The sequence below is a fragment of the Lepidothrix coronata genome, unplaced genomic scaffold, assembly GCF_001604755.1.
Source record: "Lepidothrix coronata isolate B3197 unplaced genomic scaffold, Lepidothrix_coronata-1.0 Scaffold207, whole genome shotgun sequence".
Lineage (NCBI taxonomy): Eukaryota > Metazoa > Chordata > Aves > Passeriformes > Pipridae > Lepidothrix > Lepidothrix coronata.
Genome location: NW_016690387.1, coordinates 994,505 through 1,007,380, shown reverse-complemented (window position 1 = coordinate 1,007,380; position 12,876 = coordinate 994,505). Strand labels below are relative to the sequence as shown.

The 12,876-nt window shown below is 40.8% G+C and overlaps 1 protein-coding gene across 3 annotated transcripts in view; it reads right to left on the bottom strand.

The window, feature by feature from the left end:
- Positions 1–12,520, bottom strand: part of LOC108506147 (guanine nucleotide-binding protein G(i) subunit alpha-1) — a 33,781-nt gene extending 21,261 nt beyond the window's left edge. Inside the window, exon 1 of one of the 3 annotated variants that reach the window (XM_017832829.1) lies at positions 12,351–12,520. Coding sequence is in view for 2 of the 3 variants with exons in the window: in XM_017832828.1 (XP_017688317.1) it covers positions 11,128–11,245 (118 nt within the window). In the remaining variant the exon portion in view is untranslated. Of the gene's footprint in view, positions 1–11,127; positions 11,394–12,350 lie in introns of those variants that run through there. The other 2 variants (XM_017832828.1, XM_017832827.1) reach the window with 2 other exon arrangements.
- Positions 12,521–12,876: the final 356 nt, after the last annotated feature.

Below are 12,876 nucleotides of genomic sequence, written 5' to 3'. Positions count from 1 at the left end.
AACACCAGTGTCACTGCCTTTCCCAGGGACAGTGCCATTGTACTTTTTATTTCAATTAAGATATAGGCGTAGCTTCCTTTGTGTGAAGTGCCAAACCCAGCAGGTCCGTGACAAGCTGAGACTCGAAGGTTTGGAAATAAAACTCTTACTTATGCCAGAAAATAAATATGGGAACTAATGCACATTTAGAGGTGAAAACTAGTTTGCAATCATGTTTGCTGCCTGACAACTGTGTGTGACACCACCAGCAGCTAAACATTTGTGGGTCCAGGTTTATCTAACATGTCAATGTTGACAACAGCTTGATAAGATTAGCAGTTGACTACTCAAATGTATTAAAGGCCAGCATCCACACTACTATACTCTAAAAGACTTGGGAATCTCCTCAAAACTCAATGCCCAAAACCTTATTAGTGTTTCAAATGGAACTTCAACATAGCAAATAAATTATTTCCTCTAAAAAACTGAAATAAGATTTAAAGTTGTTACTTAAAAAAATTAAAGCGGTTCTCTTCTTCCATACATACTAGTATGCTCAGAAACAATCACTGCATAATTTGAGATCATGGGATGAAAGAACGTGATTCAAGACCTTCTAGAACATGAGTTTGAGTGGATATTGTACATGTCTCCACTCCAAAAGAGAAATGCTGACTGCTCCAACAGAAAGAAGCATCTCCTTCACTCTTACAATGTTTATCAAGAGAGTCGATTTCTGCCAAGAGTACAGCATGCCTCATCCAGACCTCCAAGAATATAGCCAATAAACCTCTAGAAATCCACAGTGCCCTGACATTGTTCTTGACAGTGTGGTTGGCCTTCATGGCCTTTTACTGTTCAGTGAGCTATAACTATGATGTGCAAAGATCGCATGTTCAGCGACTGAGATACCAGAGAGAACTTACTAAGCAGGCTATCATTCATCACAATCAAAAATGCTTTATAAAAAATTCCCCACCACAACAGAGGCATACTTTATGCAGGTTATTCTGGTGGAGAGATACAACAAAGGAACTTGGAATTAACAGCATATTTTCATTGCAGTCTCTGCCTGCAATTCAGAACAACACTACTGTTGTATTATCTACAATTGTGACAGAACCTACTGTCCTGCTACCTCATATTACTATGTAACTGTACAAAGAGCTGGGACAATCAGAAAGCAGCGTGTGCATTTCTATCAAAACAGGAAAATGATCTCTCATGTAAATCTCCGCTGATTTTATTCAAAGCTCCACTTGTCACATAATACCAAGGCATTATTTGCATATGCAATAAATGGGTACTGTCAAAGTTTATACCAGGACAAGTGCAATTACACTAAAAATTGTCCCATTATTGTAGAAACAGAGCAATAAATTTCACATAAATTTTCAGTATTCATCCACACTTAACAGTTTTTTTCATTTTGTAGCTCAAGGACTAAAATCCACAAAAATAAGAATAAGCACATTGATAGTTGACCTAAATTCTCTCCAATGACTCTAACTCCACCAAAAAACTGTATGTATTTAAAGTGTCAGAGATTAAAATGTAAAAAGATCTTAGATACCTAGAACAACCTTTTTCAAATACAAATAATTTCAGAACTATTTGTATTTGAAGCAAGAAAGAAAATTCATGTGTACAGGCAACCATATTCTTTTGTTACATGCACATGCATTTTGCACACAAAACTATTCTCAAGCAGTATATTATTGGTGGTTAACAACACTTAAAAAAAAAAACCAAACTGGCTTTTTTTGGTTGTTGTAGTTTAAATTTGTATTTAACCAGTCTCATATTAAACTGAGAAAACTATGAAGCATGTAAAAATTCCAACCCCTTCCAACATGCAGTTGCACACAATAATCCCAGAAGCAAGGAATAAGACATAAACACATATCTACATAAACAGCAGTCTGTTAGGCCTCAAACAAGGTCTCAAAGCCTGATATAACCTAACCTCAAAAGCTCCCATGTTCCAGAACAGCAGACAGAGAAAATAACCTAAATAGTCTCTCATCCAGGAATTAGATGACAGCCTTTGCTAGCAAACACTGAGGCACTAAAGCATATCAGAAGGAATCCCTGTCAATGTCTAAGGGCTTTATGCTTAAGCATTATATGCTTCAGAAAGTATAAAACAGTTTTGCTAAGAGTTTATCAGATTTATTAAGGATCAGTAACTTAATCTGCATACAGCTGAGAAATCCACTTTCAAAATGCTTCAAGAAATATTTAATGAATCAAGAATACAGACAGCACTTCAATGAGACTCAGCAGCTTATTTTCATTCCACCGTTGTATAGAACATCAATGGTAGGTCTGAAATCAACAAGTATTCAAAAAACATTTAATAAATAAAATCTACAAATATTCAAGACAACCGTCTGGTTTACTCCCAATTTTTATTGCAAGACCCGTAACTCCAGTCATAGCAAGTTTTAAAACTGCATTCCAATACAATGTTTACACTGTATTCTACTTATAATGTTAGTACAACTTTACTGTTGTCTCCATTTTCCTCTCTACTGTTTGCACACTGAGCTGGTAGTTGTACTTCTTGCCCATTATCATCTTGCATTCTGCACCAAGTGCTAAGTAGAAGAGGATTCTTCCTAGTCAAGTCTACAATCTATAAAACAGAAGAACATGAGAAAACACAGGTCTGTGGCTCCCTGGATTTGGAATGAAAACAAACTCCTACCTCTAACTTCCAGTCAGTACACTCCTTAAGGCAGACTGGCACTATCGCCTATTGCAGCAACAACATTGTAAAAAAGTGGGTTTTGAAGAAAGTTTAAGATTTCTACCAACTGGACCTTGCAGAGGAACACAATTTCACATTATTCCTAAGCCAATTCTACAGTGAACTGTGACACACAAATGCAGAAATTGGAAGCATCCTATTCTGTACTCACTTTCCACTCCATCTCCTGCTATGCATTTCCAGTACTCCAATTGCATATGGTATCTCCACTCCTCATCACGCTTTTAGTCAGGTCCTCATCAGACCATTATGAAATACCAGCTGAATTGACCACTCTGGCAGCAAACTAAGTCCACACAGGACAGCCAGTTTGACTACTGAACCAGTAAAAAAAAAGAATCAAGCATTTCAAAGTGACGAGGAGAGGGCAAAATCATTCAGCTGGATGCTGCAAGAGCACTCTCCTTTTCAGCAATCCAGAGTTTCTAGAATAGCTCTACTGCTCATTAGACAACATCCACTGCATATTTCCAGCATTCCAATCCAGATTTAGAAAGTAGGCAAGAACCTCTTGAGTTTTACTGGAAACTATTAAAAAAGACCCAGAGATTCAGAACATCCTTATGTCCATGATTGATAACAACTCGTATTACAAGCCAAACAACTTCAACAGCTTCATCCATGCAAAAAACAACATAGAGTTGTATGCAAAAAAATATTTTATCAACTTTGCAAAAGGAAGATGGGATTACAGGTGGCCATTTGATTCCAACGGTAGTTTCATTTCAAGAAACAGATCATATTAAATTCTAGACAATACTAAGAATTATAAACCTGATTCATATTTTCAACAGGAATTTTCATCCCAGTACATTGTTTTCTTCTATAAAAGCAATCTGCTTAGAGCAATGATTGTAAAGACTTCCTGTCCATTCTGGTTGCCTAGATACTGTTATATTTCACTAATGATTTAATCAGGTACCTTTTTTAAGTATATTACTCACTTCAAATTCAACACTACATTTCTAAAAAGCACATATGAAAAAGTAATGAGGTAGAGTTAATTTCATAAGTTGAAGCACAGCATATTCAAATGGTGTTGATTCCTTTAAGTAGCTTCAGAAGAAGTGAAATTTTCTAATTTCAATATCAATTTATGTAGGTACTTATAATATTGAAGTTTACATGTATCTCTAAACATAGAGTACCCAAATAAGCATACATCTATAAGTCAACAAGCAAGTTGATAAATCAAGTTGTTACCAAAACATACCAGAAATGGTCTTATTCAAAGCTTCAATGACCCTTCAGTTACCAAAGCCAAGAAAGCAATTTACTTGCTTATCACATATTTAACAAGCCTCTTATTTAAAGAATTGGCTCTTAAATGCTCTATGTCAATTAACCTCATCAGTTGAGATCCTGAAAGAACTATACCAAGAGAAATTTTTAAAAATAACACAAAAATATGTTTCAATGAAAGGGCTAACCAGCAATTTAATCAAAAGGAAAGTCAAAATTTGACCTGAACAGATAACATACTTTCAAATCAAGGTTTAGTGCATATGAGTATCTGTGACACTAGGTGATTTTTAGGCCATTTTGCTGGGACAGCATAGAGTGGTACGTGATACTTCACCTTCTGTTACATATTCAAGCTCTAGATAATTCCAGAGATTTTGAAATTGGCTCCACAGCTCTGAGATATCCACGGGCAAAGCCATGATGATGAGAAACATCTTCCAAGTCCCCAACTCTTATACTTCTTAGAGCTATACAGTGAAAGGATTATCAGCAGTCACAAACGTGTAATTAGCCTACAAAATCACTCCTTCAGTTCCCACCCTGATTAAGAAATCTTATTTTATCTTTTCTGTGCCTACTTAATGGAGAAGGAGAACAAAACATGTTTAGCACTAAGAAAAGAGTTCAAATCTCATACTGCAGAAGCATACATTCCTGGCACACAAAAGTGTCTCACCAAATACAGTTTATTTTTGTCTTAATAGTCTAATTTCAAAATTTTAATTATCTTTCCACTTAGAAATGTCACTAACTTGAGCCACTTCAAACCCTGCATTTTTCTTAACAGTGCACTCAAAACTTCTCGCTCTCAGAAGTTCAAAGTTCTGATTTTTTCAGCTACTATCTATATACCTTACCAACTTCAATACTTTTTGGTTATAAAATCTCTCAGGTGAAGCCAACTGAGTTCCATTTACAGATTAATTGTGTACTTTACACAAAGCCTGCAGTAACAGTAGGGCACTGAGCAAACAAAGGGAATAAAGAGAATAGGAGACCTCGGTAAAAGCTGGACAATGACTAAGATTCAACCTCATAATAGCAAGTTTTCATCAATACAGGTTCTTCTATATATGCCCTGGGAAAAAACTTTTAATAGCTAATTATCCAGTCAGTTCAGATCTTTATTTCAGTGTTTCCATGGAAAAAAAAAACAAACACCAAAAACCAACCAACCAACCAAAAAAACCAACCAACCAAACAAAAGCAAAAAATCAAAACAAGCAAACAAAAAAAAAAACCCAACAAAACCAACCAAACAAAAAAACCCCAACTTCACACTTAACAGAACACCTTAAATATCTCTTTTCTACTTCCAATTTTGTACCACGACATTTGCCAGACAGCATGTTACAGGAAACACTGCAGACAACCATCAAGCCAGACAACAAAACTGATTTCAGAATTTCATGCCCTCTAAGCCAGACACATGGTTTGGTTTCAAATTATTTAGCCAGACTTTAGGATGTGCCAACTGTTCAATTCTGCTTCTCGGAGGACCAAAACATCTAAAGGGTAAAACGTGGCAGCAAAAGAACAATCCACTTTGACAATATGATTACATAAATCATTACAACCCAACTAGAGCACAAAGCCCTGAGTTCAAGTTGTGCCAACATAACTATGCAGGGAGCTATACTGTAAACTGTAGTTTTGATGTGAGTTAAAAATAACTCCACAAAATGAGGTTAGGTGAATTTTGGTAATATTATCTACAGAACAATAAACTGTCATATCAGCACAACGATGATACAATAAACTGTACTGCCAGAAAAAAAAAAAATAGAAGACAGTAATTATGTCATAGTGTATTACAGAATTTATGTGTGGTCTTGAAGACCCACTGATGCTGGGAGTGGACAGCTTACCAAAAAGTACCTTAACCAGAGCCTCCACTTCAGGAGGGGGGGAAATATAGAAAGAAGCATTACATTGTTTTTGAAAGAAAACTTAAAGGAAAACCATTTCTTAAGCTTCAGATGTTTTCTAACCTCTAAAATATAAAAAAAAGCCTTAATATTTAGTGCAAAAGATAAGTTAAATTTTTATATATCCATAACTACACTTTTTAATCAAGATCTTAGAAAGCAAAGTCACCATTACTGATATCACAACACAGCAAAATGTGTACACCTCCTCTTTAACCCTTTCTAAATCAACACGTACTGACGTAAATTTTGTCTTAAAGAACTAAAATCGTGATACAATTGTAAATAAGGCTCTTATAAAGTAACTTCCAAAAATAAAAAATAAAATAATAATGCAACAGAAGACCCAAAATCACTAATGATAATTTGTATTGTAGTGAAGTCTATACACACAATAAAGACCAATATGTTGGTCCTTTACACCAACATTCAGATAGAAAGAGACAAGCATAAAAAAACCCAAACTGCAATTACACAAACATAACCATAACTGAATGGCTGTGCTTTCTGCACATCCGTGAGCCTCCTTTCACAAAAGCAAGGGAGATTATCACACTATGAGAATCTAGTAATTTTGACTTTTATTCTTTGAAATTACTGTTATATTTAGTACAAAGGCTGGAGAATTTCACTGACTTAACTACAAAGTCAGACATAAAACTCCACATAAATAAAATCCTGATTTGCAGAGTCCAACTGTGCCATATTAAAATGCAAGAGAGCTCTTAGTTCAGAATTCCTGCTAAATCTAAGCAGACAGGCAGAAATGGGGGCGGGAGGGTAACGCAGACAAGACCAACAAGCAAAAAATCAAATTCAAACATCAAACACTTCTTTTAGGTACTACAAAACAGCTTTTCAATAAGAGGTGAACTTTGTAAATATCTGCAGATAGCTGTCTCTGAAGGCATGACAGGAAATGTTTTGTTAGAAATGTTTTAGACTAGGCTGGCATAATTTATAAAGATGAGGTCAACATCTCTGAAATGTGCAATACTTGTTTGTGAGGATAAGGCTTTTTTGAGAGCTCCCATAAGTTCAGACTTCTAAAGTCTTTCTTGTCTGCAAGTGTGGAGAAACAGAATACTCTGGAGGAAAGGCAAGAGCAGTAATGGCACGAACAGCATAAATGTATTTTTTCAGTCCAATGTGCAATCAGGTCTGGAGGGAGGTAGGTATTGCCAAGCACTGTGAGGATCACGCTGTTGAAAAGATGAGTATGCAGCAGGAGTCAGTTTGACTGAGCAGACAGAAAGATGCAGGTCTATAACAAAAGAAAAGCAGACAAAAAAAGATGCCCGAGATGTGAAGATTTAAAACAACAACTAAATAGAATTGTTCTAGTTACTGTCTTAAGGAACAGGAAGAACTGCAATGGAAAAGATTAAAAGCTGTACTCTGTCTTAAGTTAAAAGCCACTTATCTTTAAGAACATGACATGCCAATGTTCCAATATGAATCACAAGGATCTGTTCAGGAACAGAAAACTGGCTCTGTTGGTCATGAGTATAAAGGTATCCATTGAACTTAAATCTACAACCGTAATTATCCAAAAAGAAGACACATAATTACAGTTGTCAAATACATGGCCTGTGACCTCCTGGATCCACGATCCACTTCTAAAGAACGTTTAAGACAGATCTGTTGCCTTCTTCATTCAAGATAACACTAAATTTGCTATATTAGGTGAAGAATGTGATAATTCACAAGATAAAGCGCTAATCCTATAAATTTATGCTGCCAATTTGAATGTACTCATAAAACCTGATGAGCTAACCTCATACCAGAAGGCCTTCTGCTAAATGAGGTGCTGCCTGTTCTCCTGCAGTTGGCATAAATTCAGTGTTATGTGCTTTAGCTAATTCAACAGAAATGCACTTGCAAATCCACACCTGATCTGGATCACATGTGTATTAACACAGCACATGGATCGGTCACACAGAACTGCCACCTCCCAGCACGAGTAGAATTACATTCATTCTGCAATCACTGGAATTTTTATTTATTGAATACTAAAAGTTGAGATGAGAAACCTGGAAGAAAAAACCATCTTGGGTCTACTGCTTTCTCTGCTTGGAAGACAGCCAAAATATAAACTGCTTCTCCAAAATCTCACACTAAGTATATAAGCTATCTATAAGAAACAATAACATAAAAATACAATAAAACAAAACAGTACTTCAATTAGGACACAAAATTTTAGGAACTGTCAACTTGTCACAAGTATTAGAGTGCTTAAGGAAAAGTACATACTTTGGTATGTTAAATTTTCAGTTTTGGCCAATATAATACATTGTACTTACACTTTATGTAGAGTTTCCATGCAACTTAAGTATTTCTTTGTAACACACTGACTGAAAATAATATTAAATAAGCTTGTTTATATAATAATTTTAAAAGATATAATCATCAAAATCCCATGTAAAACCAAGCATTTTTCATCTGGCTTACAAACTATATGCTCAAATTCAATTTACTTCTAAGAATGAGGATGGTTCCCAGAAATCTTCAAGGAAAGGCTCTCCTGCTGTTGGGAAGCACATTGAAGTGCATAGAATTACAAGGTTAAAATAGTTATACATGGATAATGTTTAGAAGCCAGTATTTTATTCCAAATGACCTGCAGTCAAAATTGTATAAAGGGATGGACCAATTTACAGCTATAACAAAAGAACTTAGATAATCCAGTTCAACATATATCTACTTATTCCTAGAGACAGGACAACAAAATACAAATCTAACATGGATCAGTGATACACAGTGTACACAAAGTCATGTTTCAGGTACAGCAATGTCACACCTCTCTCGTAATTAAATCCCCACAATTTCCTGTTTTAGAAAAAACCTTTGGAAAAACATAAAATGGAATAAATTAAATTTTAAGTTTAGAAATAGACTGATTTTATGAACATATCTTCCTTCATTTGAGCATTCTAGCTCAAGCTTCCAGTAGGATTCTCTAATCACCATATAAAAATACAGGTTTTATAGATGCTGGAGTAAATCTGATTTATTGGGTCATTAGAGCTACATGACCTTTTTCTACATCAGCAAGGTATTTTAGATGCTCCTCACATACTGCATTTTCCTGGCAGCAGACCACAATTTGTACTTTTCCTTTTATTTCAGTGCCTTTTTAGCAGAACAAGCCCATAAATAGATGTAGGAGTACAACCGAGTAGATGATAAACTATGACATGTGGGCTGAACAAGCAATTGGGAAAGTGAGTGGTGAGAAGAAAGTGACTCCAGTGGAAGTAACTCTAAATAGTTTTGCCATCAGATAAAGCATTCACACCACATTTAAGACATCTGATAGAGTTGCAAGGAACACTAACAGAAAAACTTCCATTCCAAACCATGTGAAGTACACAAATGCATCCATAGGTGTATGCACAAAACCTCATTCAGAGTTCACTAAACATACAGGTAATCTTTGTTTAAACAATCATCCTAACACTGGTCCTAAGAGAAGCCAGCCTGCTTTGCCTTCATACCTCTTTTTAATAAGGTATGGGGAAATACTAAACCAACCACGCCGCTGCTCAGAACAATGTGAGAATCCACATGTATCTGACCATTTGTTCCATATCCTAAGATTTCATGAGATTCGAGCAGAAAATCTTTTCAGTATTAGAAACAGAGAATTTATAAAATTTAAGCTCGTAACATAGCGCTCTGTACATAAGAGCATTAAACAACTGAAAATAGCAACAAAATCCATTCTCAAGTTTAAAGCATCTTTAAATGGACTTTATCTGTACCCAAGGAATATGATGAAAAATACTACGACAAGTACACAACTACAGGTACTACAAGTTCCATACGGAACAGCAAAACACTGACAAATCATTTCAAATGCCTTGCCAGAAGACACGTAAAGCATTACTTTGCCACCTTTTTCTAAAAAAAACCCCTATGTTCTGAGTAGTTATGGATCCCATACAGGAGAACCTTTCCATGCAACAATCTGAGGATGCCAAAGGTGTTCAGGAATAGGCACTGTACCAACCAAAAACCTAACACTTCCTGGAAAACAAACCAGAAAGAAAAGCTTTGTTTCTCTCACCAGTAAAATTTTAAATCTATAAACACATTTTAGGCCGTTTGTTTTTCCCATACTAGATTTTTTTCATCTACACATAAAAGTTGCTCAGTTTTTTGTACCCTTCTAGAGCCATTTTTGAATTTAGCAACAGAAAGTTATTTAAGAGGTCTACTGCAATGTTTGTAGTGAACAAACAGGAGGCGAGCAATGCAGCAAAATCAGTGTCCAGGGGAGTGAGAAATTGAGGAATCATTTAAAAAGTTTGCCTGAAACCTCAAATCTGAGGGTGAAACTGCAACCCAACAGCCACTTTAACTCTCGATTAGAAGGATTCAGTCTGGTTTAGCTATACGGAATATACTGCAAAATTCCCTACAACATCGATTCAATGCAAATCTTGCAGCATTCAGCTGTCCCCAGCCTCTACAGTAGTTTTAGTTCCTGCACAAATGTATTCTAATTAAAACCCTCACTTCCTTTTTTCCTGTAATTTTAAAAGTAATCTTATCTTACTTATCTTTTACACACAAGCTATATACCACTTAAAACACACAAAAAGGCGAGCTTCAAGTACTTGTAAGCCAAACTCAAGAACCCGAGATGGCACGTAATGAGAGTCACTATACTATACATGCAGAACCCCCATCAAGGCGCTAAGATCTCAGAAACACAAGCAAGTTCCACAAAAAGGAAAAACAAAAAAAAAACAATGCGAAAAGTTAAACGGCGCTTTGCCTTTTGTTGTTTTGTCGCCTTCTGCACTTTATTCGCATAGGAACAGTTGAGGGTATGTTCGGGTCTACAAGCAACATTTAAGAGTAAATATCCTCCGACGTAACATTTCCTTCCTCTCAGCAGATGAACAGAGAATCCAGGTCAGGAGTTTCGGGCGTTCTCCCCTTCCCACGGAAGGCAGGGCCCGGGACAGACCAGCCGTGCAGCTGCCCCTGATCCCCGAGGAATCGAGGCGGCCACCGGCCCCAAGGGGCTGCTGTGCCCCTCGCCGCCCCCAGAACTCCCGAGGGAACCCGAGCACGGACCCCACGGTCCGGAGGCTCCCTCGCCCCCCGCCCAGCCCGGCGGGAACCTGCCCCTCCCCGGGGGGGGGGCCGGGAACTGCCTCGGGCGGACCCTCCCCTCACGGCAGCCCTTACCTAAGAGCAGCAGCTTCACCTCCCTGGCCGCCTTCTCGCCATCCTCCCGCAGGTTCCTGTCGATCATCTTGCTCCTCTCCACCGCCGCCTTGTCCTCGGCGCTCAGCGTGCACCCCATCTTGGGAAACGGGCTGTTCGGCTCCGGCGCGACAAGGGAAGCAGGGGAGCGGCGGCGCTCGGCGGCGGGGAGGCGCTGAGGAGGGCGGGGGAGCGGCTGCTCCCCGCTCGCTCTTCTTCTTCCCCCGCTCCCTCACCTGGGGCGCGGCGGCGGCGGCGCGGGCACCGCGCGCCGGGTTCGCCTCACAGGACAGCGGGGATGGGCGCGGGGAGGCTCTGCCAGGGGATCGCGGAGCTGGGACAGCGGGAGACGGGACGGGCGGTCCGAGGCCTCGAACGGGGCCGCCGCTGCCGCCGCCGGCCCTGGGGCTGCTGCGCGCGCGGCACCGGCACCGCCCCCGCCCCGCCGGAGGCGCGCGAGTGCGCGCGCACCGCCCACGCCGGGGAGGGGAGGAGGGGGGAAGAAGCGCGTGCACGGCGGGAAAGGCGGCGGGCGCGGCTGCTGCGCGTGCGCGGGGCGGCGGCGTGAGGGGAACGGAACAGGATGGGGATGTGAACGGGGCTGGAAGTGGGGAACAACGGAACCAGAGCGTGAATGGGGCTGGAAACGGGGAAACAACGGAACCAGAGCGTGAATGGGGCTGGAAACGGTGGCACAGCGGGACCAGAGCGTGAATGGGGCTGGAAATGGGGGCAAAACGGGAGCAGAACGCGAACGGGCCTGGGAACGGGGGCACAGCGGGAGTGGACCTTGCGCGGGGCTGGAGGCGCCGCTGCCGCGTGACGTCACGGCGCGCGCGCCCCGCGCACCTGCCCGGGAGCCGTTGGGGGCTCGGGATTCAAACGGCGCCGCGCGCGGGAGGTTCCATTGCTCGGCGGGGCGGGGGGAGCGCCGGGCGGGGCAGTACCAACCCCTGCAGGGGATAAGGTCCTAGCCCTGGAGCGCTTTGTACCCCCTGGTTCCTGCTGCTTCCCGCTGCCGGGAGCCACGGAAGGGCATCAGGGTCCAACCCCACCGCCGCTGGGTGCTGGCGCTCGGCCCTCGGGAGGGACAGCAGCGCGGCTCTCTCCTCTCTGGACTTGTCAGTCAGCCGCGTTTTACACCCCGAACATAAAGCCAAACGAGCCATCCCACCCCAGGGCTCAGAGATGCGTAGCCCACTCACTTTTAGTGGGAACCTTATCAGGGTCTCTCAGTATGTAAAGGTGGGTGTCAAGAGGATGGAGCCCGGCTCTGCTCAGTGGTGCCGATCAATAGGCCAAGAGGCAACGGGCAGAACCTGATGCCCAGGAAGTTGCACCTGAACAGCCGGAAGAACTTCACTGTGCAGGCGACCACGGACTGGAACAGGTTGCCCAGAGAGGTCGTGGAGTCTCCCTTTCTGAGGATATTCGTGAACCATCTGGTTGTAGTCCTGTTCCATGTGCTCCAGTATGACCCTGCTTGAGCAGGGAGGTTGGACCCAATGACTCACCACGGTCCCTTCCAACCCGGCTCATCCTGTGATTCTGTGCCCCGTCCCAGAGCCCAGGACTGGGGCGCTCTGCAGTTTCATGGCCTGTTAGGTCGTTCTGTGATTTGTTTTGCTCTTTAATATAAAACTCTTAAGGAAACTATCCAGTGTTCACAAGCTTTTCCCTACCATGGACATGTGCTGTTTGGATTACAAAGGAAAGATATCATTACCCGAT